This window comes from Sinocyclocheilus rhinocerous, unplaced genomic scaffold (assembly GCF_001515625.1).
Source record: "Sinocyclocheilus rhinocerous isolate Xijiao unplaced genomic scaffold, SAMN03320098_v1.1 scaffold196, whole genome shotgun sequence".
Lineage (NCBI taxonomy): Eukaryota > Metazoa > Chordata > Actinopteri > Cypriniformes > Cyprinidae > Sinocyclocheilus > Sinocyclocheilus rhinocerous.
In genome coordinates, this window is record NW_015633546.1 from 843,730 (window position 1) to 859,045 (window position 15,316).

The 15,316-nt window shown below is 37.4% G+C and overlaps 1 protein-coding gene across 3 annotated transcripts in view; it reads left to right on the top strand.

Annotated features, from left to right (window-relative positions):
- Positions 1–5,920: 5,920 nt before the first annotated feature.
- The window catches only part of LOC107744434 (EMI domain-containing protein 1-like), a 65,681-nt gene continuing 56,285 nt past the window's right edge, over positions 5,921–15,316 (top strand). The window contains exon 1 of one of the 3 annotated variants that reach the window (XM_016558084.1): positions 5,921–6,661. In XM_016558084.1, coding sequence (XP_016413570.1) covers positions 6,498–6,661 — 164 coding nt within the window. In that variant the 5' untranslated portion in view covers positions 5,921–6,497. The remainder of the gene's footprint in view (positions 6,662–15,316) is intronic. The other 2 variants (XM_016558082.1, XM_016558083.1) reach the window with 2 other exon arrangements.

The following is a 15,316-nucleotide window of genomic DNA, read 5'->3' on the forward strand; positions in this document are numbered from 1 at the left end:
TGGTAAAGTATACATATCGAATGTGCTTAAAAATAAAAAAAAATCCAATGTTTGAACATCTTAATTCATTCATAGAAGTTAATGGTGGATTTGTCAGTATTCATAACTGACAATGTCGACCCAAACAGTAAACACACATTTTGAGAAAGTGGGAAGGAGTTTTTACCAAAACTTGATGAATACTTCTCAACTTGTTTGTGAAAATGAAAGACCTGGAGAAATCACTGAAAATAGTCAGTAAACCTCACACAGACTTCCGCCTGTGGCTCACCGCTTCACTCATTAAAGACTTCCACAACACACTTAACAGCTTTAGACCTGCATGGAAGTAAAATTAAAGTGACACTCCTCTGAATTACATTTATTTAAGGGATTTAGGTTTTTTACTTCTGTATTATTATATACTGTAATGTGCATCTCCTCATCACCTTTAAGTTGTAAGAGACTCTCCAGTTGGGCTGAAGCTGAGCATAAAGGAAACACATTTTACGATTTGTAATGATAAACTGATGTTCTTACCCAACATTCCGGAGTCTTTATATGCTCCTGTAAAATGTAGTTCAGCGAGAGGAGCTAGAGACAGTCTATGCAAGCTGGCCAGTCTGATCTGTTTACTGACTGCAGTCAGAACTTTTTCCTATACATTGACCCTTCTATAAACCACTGTTCGTTTAATACACTGCATGGACTTCTGTAGCACAATGAAGTTAAAAGTGTCGTTGCTCGATATCTGTCTTTTCATCAATGATCATTTTTGATTATTTTCAGTCAGGAGTTCTCTAAACTCTGCAGTTTATATACTACAAAGGATTGTGAGGCTGACCTTTTTACTGCCAAACACATCATATTAGGTACTTAAAGAAAATCTGTCTGGGTAGTTAAAAAATATTGTATGTCTATTAACTTTTATTTTTCAGAATCAAGATTTTAAGATTAAAATATATACAGTGGGGCCAAAACGTTTAAGATCACTAATCAAAACTGCACTTATATTACATCTAATTTACAATAATATGTTGTGTTTGCCATTGTGAATTATAGACCTGCATAACAATTTAAGTGCAAATGAATGAATGAATTTCAATTAATGTTCCAAAGATTTACTTACTTGATTTACTTGTTTTACAAATTTACTTATTTGTTAGTTACACTTATTTACTTGTTTTCAAGTTTTACATTTTTGTGGTCTTACGAAGCTCATTTGGCTTCCACTCTATATAGAAAATGTACAATAATATATTATTCATTTTTATATACACCACTGAACAAAAGTTTAATATAATTCAGTTTTTTTTTTTGTTAATATGTTTGTCTCTTATGCTCATGAACACTGCATTTATGTGTAAAACAGTTATTTGAAAAAAACTGTAATTGTGTAAAATGTTATAAAAATATAAAATAATGGTTTTGTTTTCTGTTCTAATCTATTCTACACTTGTGCCTGCGTGTGTGTGTGTGTGTACCACTAGGAGGCAGCACACTCCAAACTAGTGTCTCGTGGTACCATTGAACCACAAGGAGAAGCAGAAGGCAACTACTTTCTCCTCTCTGTTATATACAGTGGGGCCAAAACGTTTAAGATCACTAATCAAAACTGCACTTATATTACATCTAATTTACAATAATATGTTGTGTTTGCCATTGTGAATTATAGACCTGCATAACAATTTAAGTGCAAATGAATGAATGAATTTCAATTAATGTTCCAAAGATTTACTTACTTGATTTACTTGTTTTACAAATTTACTTATTTGTTAGTTACACTTATTTACTTGTTTTCAAGTTTTACATTTTTGTGGTCTTACGAAGCTCATTTGGCTTCCACTCTATATAGAAAATGTACAATAATATATTATTCATTTTTATATACACCACTGAACAAAAGTTTAATATAATTCAGATTTTTTTTTAAATATGTTTGTCTCTTATGCTCATGAACACTGCATTTATGTGTAAAACAGTTATTTGAAAAAAACTGTAATTGTGTAAAATGTTATAAAAATATAAAATAATGGTTTTGTTTTCTGTTCTAATCTATTCTACACTTGTGCCTGCGTGTGTGTGTGTGTGTACCACTAGGAGGCAGCACACTCCAAACTAGTGTCTCGTGGTACCATTGAACCACAAGGAGAAGCAGAAGGCAACTACTTTCTCCTCTCTGTTTGTCTGACGTCTGGACTCCTGCCAACACAGCTCATGCACCCCATCTCACCCCGGTCTCCTGATCCCTCTCCAGGCCCTGATATAAGTAATCTCAGAGGATAGATCTCTTTATTAAGTCTTCTGTCTATATGATTCCTCATGACATTTCTAACACCCATGGCCATGGGCCTTCAGAACCATGGGGGATGGTACTAGTGGGAGAAAGAGGGGCTGCTTTGTGTTCACTTAATTACAGTCCTAACATTTCTTTCTCTAGATTATGTTTCACCCAGGCATCCATACCAGCTCCCATCTGAGGCTTCCCCCAAACCCCTCACTCATGGTCCTGTTCAATGGTACATTCTCCAACAAAACCTCAAAGAAAAAAAGCACATCAGTCAGATTGAGGGCAGACATATTCGAACTTATGTGCCGTATATACGTACAGGATATAGGTATGAGAGCATAAATTTAAGAGGCTTGTCTTTTCATGTCCGATCTGCATATGTTTATGCTTAGGTTTGGCATATGTCACATTTTTCATACATAACCTGTGGGTCACCAGTGGAATTTGACCTATTCTTATAGAACTTGATATATGTTTCCTGCTTCTGAAAGCTCAAAGTTTGCCCAAGAAAAAGCAAGCATTTGTGGAAAAAATGTATCTGCATCAAATAGAGCAGAAAGGAACTTTTCCACCTGGGATATCCACCTTTTTTTTCTTTCTCTCCTCTTGTCTGGCTGATTATTTGTTCTCCTTGTTAAAAATAGATGAATTATGGCCAGGTGAGCTGATTCTTTATAATTAAGTGGGACAAAGTCTTACCAACACAGCGTAGAGAACATACAGTCAGCTTCGCCAACACTAAATTTAGAACAAAGTGCCCTCTTCTCAGCAAATCCTTGTCCGGAATGTTTAAAGTGCCAACAAGTGCTCAATGTTTGCACCAGGAACTCCGTTAACAATAGGAGTTCATTGGGGGCACTTTTAAAAGTTTACACAAGGACTACAAGGACTGTTCATTGGGGGCACTTTTAAAAGTTTACACAATCAATTCAAGGCTATAAAGAGTGTGTTTAACAACTCTGCTTAAATGAAGCGGGAAATCGTTTTTAGAGTTTTTAGATGGAATGGTAAATAATCAGAGGGAAACAATAAGGTGGCTTCATTTATAGCAAAATTTCAGGTTCAGTACAAGTTAAGCTCAATTTTCAGCATTTGTTGCATAATGAAAGGAAACGCTACAGTGTTGCGGTGAGGCATTTAGTGTAGAAGTGAATGGGGCCCATTTTTAATGGATTTCAAAGCAGAAACGTTTTGTCTGCATAAACTATAAACCTTTTCTTACAATTGACCAAGTGAAACCTTTTCAGATAATCTGTTTCACTCTGAAGAAAAGATCTGTCACTACTTCTATAACATTGCAACTTCAAAGTTCTTGCTGTAAAAGTTGATAATTTTAGGGTTTTAGGTATTGGCAACAATTCTGTAAAATTAGATAACTTTTCACAGAAATGATTAGCAAGTAATTTGTGTTTTTTCACACTAAAATCATGTGAACACTTTGCTTACATCTCATGGCTGTGCTTTTGTATTTTTATTGTAAGTCTCTAACTATAACCCAAGTTGAAATTGCTATAAAATGTAATGCCAAGTCGAAGTCAAGCCAAATTTATTTGTATATCACTTTACAGCAGCTTTGCAGAAAATCCACAATGTTAATGATCGTAATATCTTAATATCTTCATTTTTTTATAGTCACAGTTTAGCAGATTAGAGCTGGGCAATAATTTGCATTTTACATTTTGTTTTCAACATTATTATGCCACAACAAGCTTTAATTTCTCAGTAGAGCGATGAAGACAAGAGAGCAAAACAAGAGAGTTTGTTCATTCAAAGACTCCTACCACTACCGGCCTACCTTTTTATTTCTTTTGAAGCCCAGATTATTTTCAGCTTTCTTCAACAGCAGGGATTTATATTAACCCTGAAATGCTTCAGTGCCTGGTTGGCATGGCTGCTTTTTAAAATGCCACAGACGCACCAAACTTAAAGTGCTGAAGTGTTGCACACACCCTCATCGTAACTTTCCTACTTGCTTCTTTTTGACCAAATCTGGCAGCAGGAATAAAGCCTATTCAGTCAAACACAGATGCACTAATATCTACTTTCCATTGTCAGTACCTCACATTCTGCTAGTTCATTTTTGCCCTTTATTTTAGTCAAACTGTAGTCAAACATGTCAAACTATGACAAGTGGCATCCCCTCAACACCTGCAGATCTTGGCGGCCCGTGTGATTGATGCCCCTTCTCCGTGCTTTGCTTATTTCTCTGGCTGTCAGGGGGTCCGCCTAGCGTAGTCACCTCGACCTCAGATATAGATGAGTGGGCTGGAGTCCGTCCTGCCTGCTGAGCCAGGTGTTTAGCTTGGACGTGAACCACAGTTTTGCGGTTTTCAGAAACCCCTTAGTTCCCCTTTTTTCACCAGGCAGAGGAGAGGTTAGAGTAAACTGTGTTCCTGAGGTTCTCGTTCTGTATCGCTCTCTCCCCTTGCCCCGTTCTGGATGCTATCCAGATGTTAGAATGTGCTTTGTCTTCTGGAGGAGGTTTTCATGTTATGGCAGTCGTATGACTCTTTAAGCCATCTGAAGTGTAAGCATGTGAAGAGGCGAGACCCATGCTGAAAAGAATGCTTTAGCACTTCTTATGTTTATTTATCATTTATAATGGGGGTCCACCAAATAACTAAGAAAAAAAAATTTTTTTTTTTTTATCAAATGTGTTGTCAAGATTAACTGTAAAACAAATTTGGAATGATCTTTAGTATGAAAAGCATTATGCAGTCTTAAAAATAAAGGTTCATTATTTTGACACCCATGGACGCTAAGAAAAAAATGTACCTTTAGGGGTACAACAGCTCGTCATAGAGGCAGTACCTTTAACTTGTACCTTATTTACACCTAAAAGATTCAGAAAAGTACCTTAAGAACTACTCTAAGGTACTAATATGCAACTTCTAGGGATGGATAAGGGCAAAGTTGCCCCTTTAAGGTTTAGTGACAAGCTGTTGTGCAAAAAGTGTACGTTTAGGGGTGCATTTTTTGACAGTGTGGTTCCACAAGGAACCTTTAACATACTTCCTTTGCACAAAAGTTTCTTTATAGTGGAAAAGGTTTCTTTTGATTATTAAACTGTTTTCACTCAAACAAATTTTTTTTTATTTTGAACTGTTTACTAAAAGGTTTTTTGGGGAACCCAAAATGGTTCTACTGACTTGCTGTGAAAACGTTTGACACTTATTTTTAAGTTTATGAATAAATATAAATTGAAAATGTTTCTACCATTAATTCATTAGTGGATAGAAAAGGAAATGCTGTCAACAAGTAAATGTTTTCCAGATTTATTTATTAATTTTTTTAATAATTTGCTTTGGCATCAGAGCAGTAACAATAAATATTATGCAAATATTCCTAAAGCATTGGATGTTTTGCCTAATATTTCTTGGGAGATATAAAAACAGACACAAATGAAACAAGTGATGAAAGAGAGTTTTTACAGTTCTTTTAAAAAAAATATTGATAGCATTTGTCTTGGAAGAACATATTGAGAAGATTATTTTATAGAGATCATATTGACTTTTGATTGTAAATTTTGGTATCTTGGTCATTTTGAGCACATTGCTCAGATCGCTTCTGAATCGGAGACAGGTGAGGTAAGATTGCTGTAGAAAAGACTCAAATTAAGTATTGCTTGGAGAAACAGTTGTCATTTCTGTGAGTAGTGGTCGTGCTTATTAGTCTTTCTGGCTCTTTTTGTATTTTTAAATTAGACTTGCATAATTATGTTTGTTTCATGTGTAAAAGTTTTCACTGGAAGAGCAGGGAAGGGGGAGTGCTGCATGTGTGAGAGGACAGAGGGAGAGGGAGCTGGGCTGGGTGAAAAAAAACTATACGGGCTGTGGGACTCAAGGCGACTATAAAACAGCTTTCTTGCCCGTTGTGTTGATGTAGTCAAGAAATATACCGTAACGTACAGACAGAGACGGAGATGGAGGAGTGAGGCGGGACCGGTTTGGGTGGCTGCTAAGAAACGTTTGCCTTGCGGTTTGCGAGCAAACTTTGTGAGGAGATTTATTTGTGGCGGGGTCTGCCGATGACAATCCTCTGAAACTTTTAACTCTCGTGTTTGAGACGCATAAACAAGACTTTTATTATTTTAATTCTCGTTAAGAGAAACGGCAGTTCAGAAATTAGTTTTGCGAGTCGTATATCTGTCCTCTAGTCACAGTTTGAACATTAGCGGGACAGTATTAGAAGAGGTATTTTGCTGACTAGGGTCTCCATATAGTTGACAATGGGAGCGGGTGACGGGCGCTCGGTGTCTGCGGTTCACCGGAGCTCTTTCCTCCTGGGGACGCTGCTGCTGATACTGTGGCTGACATGCGTTCAGGGGACGTGGGGACCCGGAGTTTACAAATACCAGACCGGGACAGCACTCCACAAAGATCAGTCAAAGAGGTAAGGTTTATATGACATGACAGAAGTAACTTGTTGGACAAAACCAGAAGTTGTTATTTGACGGTTTACATTGTTTTTTTGAGTAATGTTTGCCATTTATGTCCACTTCAACTACTTTTTATCGATTGTTTGCAGTCAGTTAAAAACTTAAAATATTTCCAAGGGGGAAAGTAGCCTACGTTCTTTTTCACACTAAATAGACAACCGTTAAAATAGGCCTATTTCAACAAGAGGCAACCCGTTCGTGAATAAAGAGCTGAGATAAGTAAATTCATATTTCAATGACGTTTGTTGAATTTGCTACATTCCCAGTAGGAAAATTCAGCTGTGTGAAAACCTAGTAGGTTCTAGTTGGTCCAAGCTGGTCAGTAATGGGCCCGAATAACACTGGTTAAGCTGTGCTGGTTAAGTTTAACACTTAAAACTGGTTTTAAGTTTCTAAAATATTGTGGCTGGTCAATTAGCTAGTGACTGGCTTGGACCAGCTAGAAACAGCATGTTCCAAAATAGATGCCAGTTTAAGATGGGTTTTCCAAAAGAACACAGCAAAGTTTAATGATAACTGGTAACTTGCTATATTAACTGTGGCTTTTTGTAGATGAATAAAGACTGATGATATATTGTTAGAATAAACTATTAATTCTATTCAGTTTGTGCTTCTACCTAAATTCACTGCTGATTTCCCTGCTCTCCACCTAATGCTCCTGTTGTGAGTCTGACAGTCTGTTTCCTCTTTCCTGAGATGGGGTTACACCCATCTCTCCTGTCTGTACCTTTGTCCATGGTTTATTCCAGTTAAAACATGCGTAAAATATATTGGCATCACTGTCCAGACTTATTCAAACTTCAACTCACTCATTCATTAGGACAGAGAGCTTTTGAATACTTGCATATTTATGCAGTCTTGCTTTCAGGTTTATATTTAGGCAAGCTTTTTTTTATGCTAAATCAGACGTAATCAACAGTATGTTTTTTTTTTTATCAGTATATCATCTTTTTCATTTCCCTCCTATAGTGCTGGCAATGCATGTGGTTGATTAGGCTTTTTTTTTTGAGACATAACAAGGCAAGAAATTAGGCAAAACATCATCCAACATGTAAGCCCTCCACTTCTGTCCAGACCTCATCACCTTGACTGACCTGTGACCACAGCTTATGACCTTGATCTTGTAAATATTTACTCTGTTTGGGTAAATGGCTTAGAGTTGTTGTGGGTGGGATGTGGGGTGTCTCTGAAGTACGCAGGTGTTGAGTCGTCTTCGCTCTCTGTGCTGATGGTTTGATCTCTCACCCCCTCCTCCCGTCAGTCACAGACTGATGAAACAGACGGTGTTTACTAAACACATGCAGCTGCATCGTCTACATGCTGTGAGAGGGAAGTTTATTGCACTGCTGTCTGATGATGCAGTGTGGAGAGGTCACGGACATCTCTTTGAGATGCCTTGGATAGCCAGCACTGTTTACTGAAAGGTGCAATATAACTTTAGATATAAAGAACAAAGTCTGTGTTTATACTTTAAACCGTGTGAAATACTCAAGATGTAGCTGCTTTGAGTTTACTTGTTTATATAGTAATTCATGTTCAGCCTTTCTTTTTTTTTACATTTAAGCAGTGATTTATTCCTAACCTCATTTATAAAAATGACTTGTTTTCGTAAACTAGTCATTTAGGTTACCTGGCAAAACATATGTCATTGTGTGTTAGGGCTGAGTGATTGTGTAAATAAATAAATAAGATTATTTTGGTAATTACTAAGATGTTGATTATTTGTCTTTGGAAACATTCATTTATTAAATATAAAAAAACGTATGGATTAAATTGAAAAACAAATAAAAATACATGTAAAAATTGACAAATATAACAAATTTATGTAAAGTAGATCATAATAAATAATATCAAATATGTTATAGATAGTGAATGTATATGTATATAGTAGTTTAGTATGACTAAAATAATAATTTATCTTTTTTAAAATGTTATTTAAATGCTTTAGTTCGACTAAAATTTAGAAACCTGACTAACAGACCTACATAATGTGTTTGTAGCTTTTGTCCAGCATTTATACAGGTTACTCAGACTACAACTGGTCTTAGCGTTGTGCACTAGTTTTGAAAGATGCACAACATGCTTTTAATCCTTTAAATATTCAATTACACATTATGTCGTGTATACATTATACTGTAGTTCAGCTACACAGAATCTCACTGTATGTCAGTTAGAACTGCATGGCAATGTACTGTATAGATACCTGCATAATTTAGTTTCCCACGCTAGAGCACAGAGAGATTGTTTATTCTGCTTTCTAAAGCATCACAGGCTGAACAGGCATATGAACTTTTGCCATAAATCATAATTAACCCCCGATCCACATCCTAACCATTAACCTAATCCATTTTGCACATAGCCAAGACAATGCCTGAAATGTAAATGTCCTGAGAAAAGCCCCTTAACAATATCTGTCTAATTAGGGGCCGGTGAAGCTGAGCGCAGTTGGGGGTTAAGTCAGCAGCTATTTCCTGTTCTGCTCGGCTTCACTGCCCTGGAGAGCAGCGCTCAGGGTGGGAGTGTGAGACTTGGGGCGCCACTGCTGACCCATCAGCACCAACCAACATACCTCCACCTCTACCTCATTCTGCCTCCATGAATTTTGATTTGATGCTTTAGTATTGCTCCGTGGGTTATACACATTAGATGCATTTTGTTTACTGTATTTGTTTTTCTCCTCTGCATTTTGAGTACACTATACTTGTAAAACAGGAGGAGGAAATATTTGTTATATGTATGGCTATAATTTTCATTACTTTCATTCATGCTTTAATTTAAACGTTTAATTCACACATTTAATTTAATTGTTTTGTGGATTCACAAAAATCTTCTTAAGAAAGAAGTAAAAAAAAATTGTTAAGATAAATTCTATCAAGTTTGTAAATGTCATTCTTGAAAATATTCCTGAGATATTAAGCTATTTTCTTTTTTAAAGAAGAAAATGACAGGCTTTGGTGTTGAAGACTGTTCAACTCAATAAAAAAAATTTTCACCGATGATTCTTTTCAGGAATTCAGGTTCTTGTTGAGTTTTGTCTTCAGAATAATATCAAGAAAAAATAAACTTCTTAAGAAATGTTTGTGAAATACAAAATACTCTTGATTTTATTCGAAAGTTAGAAAATGGCAGTTAACAAGAATTTTATTCTTAAGATTGTTTCATGAATTTAGTCCCTGTTCTGGAAAATAAGGTCTTCTAAACTGAAAACAAATGCTGCAGCACTCTCATTTGGTGTCAGATATAAATCAAGATTGTCACGTGGAGTGAAGAGCATGAAACTCAGATCAATCGATCAAGGAATCGGTTTCAATGTGGGGATAGAGATACTTCGGGAAATATGCACTGATCATCTTCATGATCTATGGGTGTTTCTGTGTGTGCACTCACTCATCCATATCATCCGCTTCAGGGCTGTTTATCCTGTGAGGCCGGCCCTTAAATCCGACTCTGGAGAAGGACTGTCTCCCACCATGGCCTTTGACCTGTCCTTTGAACCATTCTTGAGCAAATCGCAGGAACAGAAAAGGGGTCACCACTCATTCCTGCTTTGCTTTGTCGTTCGTTCTTTCTTTTTTCTCTTTTAGTACTTTTTGATGCTTTCTTTCAGCAGCCCATTAATCTTATCCGTCCCTCACTGTTTTGCCTAGCATTGGACGTCATGAGCGCGGCCTAATTGGGTTATCTTACCCCCCTAGTGCATCCCAGGAGGGCTTCATTACTGACCCGATGATGAAATGCTCTCTTTCCTCCCCTTCTGTCCAGCTGCCACAGCTTTCCATTGTCTTCTTGTTCAAACTGAATTTATTTGCTTCCAGAGTCAATAATCTTTGTAGTCTGTGCTACATTGTGGGAGTCAACATTTGCGTCTCAGCGTTGTCTCACGCGTTGTGTGTTGAAAGCTAGCATTCATGCTTTAAATGAGGCGCACTGCTTTTCCTTTTGTCTAAAACGAGACAGTTTCATGATCTTTCCTCTGGTTTGTATGCATGTGTGAGTTGTGCTGCTTTTATTTAATGGCCTTGGCTTGCTTGCTGCTCACTGCATGCTGAGTTGCACTCAGTCCAGCTCTGTGTGATTCCTGCCATCCCTTTCTGATTTGAGTTATCTCCCCCTTACAGTGTGTGCTATGATCTGCGTGCATTGCAGTTATTTATTATGTTTCTGGTCCCATGTGTGTTTGTGAGGAAGAGAGTCAGTCTTTCGATCTGCTGGCCAAGTGCATGTTGATGCCAGCGAAATGTAGCATTGCTGGGCTGCTGAAAGCTTTCACACCTTTTAACTTGCATTACCTACCGCATATCTGAGACACAATGAAGCTAGAAGCAGTGTTGAAGTCAATGAAGCTTTCAGTGCAATGCGTTTTGAAAAGGCCAATAAATATGATGCTGTAATCGCTTGTGCTTCAATTGCCTTCATTTAGAAAGAAAAGTATGCAAGTTCTCATTTAGCAGATGCTGAATTCAGAGTACACTCTTCACAGGGATTATACAGGGGCTCAGTGGTGTCAGTGGTGATTTCCAGTGCATCATCTTTTCAAGGGTTTAAACCTACAGCTGTGTGTGTAAAGGATTAATTATAGTTTAGAACAGTGGTTCCCAACACTGCACATTTTGCATGTCTCCTTTCTCTGACACACCAATTTCAGGTCTTAGAGCAGGGATCCTCAAATCTGGCCCACGAGATCCACTTTCCTGCAGAGTTTAGCTCTAACCCTAATCAAACGCATGCTAATCAATGTCTTCAGGATCATTAGAAAATCACAGGTAGGTGAGTTTGATCAGGTTTGGAGCTAAACACTGCAGTGCATTGGCCCTCCAGGGCAAGATTTGAGGAACCCTGTCTTAGGCTCCGTTTACACTTGGCATTAACATGTGACCTGTTTCCGGATGTTGTCCACATACACATTGAAAAGACAAGTGTAAACGCGCTTCTGATCGGAATGTTATCCGATCAGCGTGTCCTGGTCCAGAGGTAGTCGAGGACACATTGTGATCGGATCTCAGTGTAATGTAAACGCAATCCAGCCATCGTGTCTGCATTCGCAGGTCGACATCACGCAAAACGCCGCCCCCTCTCTCCCGATCTGTCGGAAGAACAGAGCACTAGTGAGACTCGTACATTTATTCCTTCAGTTTAAAGGGGTCATATGATGCAATTTCATTTTTTCCTTTTTCTTTCGAGTGTTACAAGCTCTTGGTGCATAAAGAAGATCTGTAAAGTTGCAAAGACTAAACGTAAAGCCATTTTGGTCAATCAGAAGCCTGAAAATCTATCTATCTATCTTATCTATCTATCTATTTTTTAATTTGTACTTAATGTGCTAAATTATTAGTCCTGTTATTTATATATTTAAAAACTGCACTATATAAATGTGTTAGATTGGGATTTTGAATGTTGGAAAACATACTGGAGGTGTCATGATCACACTGACCCAATAGCACAGTTGGTGTTTTTTTTTTTTGTGTTTGTTGAAGTGGTATGAACTGTGGACCTTAAAGGGGTCATATGATGCTGCTAAAAAGAACATTATTTTGTGTATTTGGTGTAATGAAATGTGTTTATGCGGTTTAAGGTTAAAAAAACACATTATTTTCCACATACTGTACATTATTAGTCTTTGCAACTTCAGGGATCTTATCTATGCACAATCAGCTTGTAACACTCCAAAGAGAAAGGAAAACTTGAAATCGCATCATATGACCCCTTTAAAGAACCATATCGCGAAGTCAAATGATTTGTAACGAAAACTTTACATCTCACACTACTGAAATATTTTCAAGGCACAACAATAAGTGGAACTGTTATCATAGAGAAAATTAGAGTGTGGGTTGATAACTGAGTTGCATAATGAGCCCTCATAAATGCTTTGTGATGGAGAGATGTTAGATTACAGGAATAATGGTCTGTAAGTACTGCTCCTCCTCTTTTAACCCTCTGTCTCTCTCTGCCCCGAGGTTTAAATCTGGATCAAAGCAGACTTTAGCTGCCTTCGCCTCTATCTCTCTGTTCAGAAAGCGGGCGAGGGGTCATTTCCCATTGAAAGGCTTTTGTGCTGTGTGTTCCCTATAAATCCTCTCATTAGTTCATATGGAGCTGGACTGTGTCCAGAATGTGTCCATGAAGGTCCAGAGAATGCTATGCACTGTGTGCTGTTTTAAAGTTGAGAGGATATTTTGCATGGTTTTTATGTCGTTTTGTGTTTTAGAGTAGAGGAGCTAATTGAAGTTACAGTTGGGGAACGTACCAAATGAAGTCTGGATCAGATGAGAGGAGAGGGGGTGAAGGACTCGAACAAATCACCCTGCTCACCAAACTGGCATTGTGATTGGGGGCAGTGTGGGAACTGTGTTCTGATGGCTGTGCCGCACTAGATCTCTATCTGTCCATTGCTTGGACATCTCCTCCTACTGCGAGTGAGTTCGGCTTATTTCTATGCCCATTCAACTTATGTAGCAGATTTGCAGGCTAAAATGATGCTGAACGGACAGAATCAGTGCGATGGGGTTCAGTGCAACTGAAATTACTGTGAAATATGGAAGCAATTATATATGATAGTTTTTGCTCAGGTGAATTTACATGATTTAAAGTGTTGACAGAGGTGATGTGACTGTACAAATGCAGTTCACCACAAAATTACAATTCTGGTGTCATTTACACATCATGTCATTGCAAACCTATATGACTTTACTTCTTTGAAAAGCAAAAGATGATGTTTTTGTTGGATGGAGAGTTTTCAAGCTTTGAAGAACATTATTTTACAATAATAATAATATTTTATTTGATTGATTTGCATTTTTTAAATATATTTTCATTCTACTGCATTTTATTTTATTGCGTTTTATTGAATTACATTGCATTTTTTTCTCAACCAATCATTGCCCTCTGATTGTAAGGGTATGTTTTGGTTGATTTGAATGTTAACAACAAAGGATGTTGATGTAGGAACATGGCCTGCTTGGGTAAATTATGTGGAGTGATTTTTTTTTTGTATAGTTTTATTTATGGTAGAGTTTGGATGTGCATTTCTGTGTTTCCTTGAGAAGGGCAAGGTTATGATTTGTGGTTTTAGGTTCAATAATAAGCAGATCACAGAAATAGCTCCATGATCTTCAGCTGTGGCCAGACGGGCCTCTGTGTTTGTGTGTCCAGTCTGTGTGTGTTTGTTGGCTGGGCCGGAGCAGTTGGGCAGGTAGTGACCGGATAAGCCTGTGGTCACTCCAGCTCTGTTCAAGACTCTGAGTCCCGGGGCCCTCATCTCAAGCAGGGCATGGAAACCACCTAAAATTCATAGGCTTTGTAAATTTCTGGAATATTTAAGGGCTGGTTCTGTGGGCCACAGTTTTAGCAGGTTCTGGGAATGGGATGGGAAACAGCACGTGTGAGAGCTGTAAATGTGTGTGCATGAAGATGGTAGACCCCATGTTGCTTCTGGTTACAACTTCATTCCATGAGACATGAGACATTTAATACATTTTTATATTATGCAAATGTATTTGTTTAACAGTATTTATTAGTGCTGTGTTCAAAATATCGATACGACGATGTATCGTCACCTGAGAAAGATAATGTAACGTTAGCTTTTGAGCGATTAAGCTATTTACTTGATAAAACTGCAGGGCAGCGCTAAAAAGTTTGTTCCTGAATGTCTGAGTGCGGCCGCACCGTGATCTGTGTGTGTGCTTGTTCACACAAATGCTGGCACAGACGTGCATGTTCGGCTAGAGTCGCTTTGAACTCGTGCATCTTCGGAAGCGGAGCTGCGCAGAAAGTAAAAAAAAATGCCGTGCACACCGCCACGCGAAACGACGTTGCGCGCACTCAAAGCAAACTTCCGCCAACACCGCGATGCCGTCATATTTGCCGCGCGCACCTAAGCGAACTTGCGGACGCGCCGTCGAGTATAAATCAGCCTTGAGCGTGTGTGCGTTAGATACAGTGAAGACAGCGCGTTAGTTTAGAACTCTTCAAAAAAAAATTTTTTAATTGTAGAGAGTGTGTTAATTTGTGCAATGATAACCTACCAGCAATGTAAATGATTTTTTAAATGTATTAGACTTTGCTGGTGATACACAGCCCTAGTATTTATTATATCCTATTATAGAAGAAAGAAAATGTATGTAATTGTGTGCAATATATGTATGGTTTAGAATGATTTTACAACAGCTACGGGGTAATGGTTAATACATGTCGCAAAGTTTTATGAAATGAACACATAGCAACAAAAATTTATAATTTATTGATAACAAATAACAATTCTTCCACCAAGCCAAGAAATGTAGTTCTATATCAGTGTTTTGCAGAATGGTTACAGACTATTTTATTACGGCTTCAAACATGAACATGAACTGGAACTATTTGTTATATAATAATAATAATAATAGTAATAATAATAATGAAGCTTTATATTTGTACACAAACTATTTTAGTAATTATTTATATTTCAAATTTTTAAAAAAAATCTATATTTTTTGTAAAAGATAATCATATTCAAGTGTTATATATTAAATATATTTATAGATTTAAGAGAGACTAATCTTTGACCTGTCATCTAGCTCTAACCTACACCTAGTATTAAATTGCATCATTTAAATTAATTTCTTTGGCTGTTG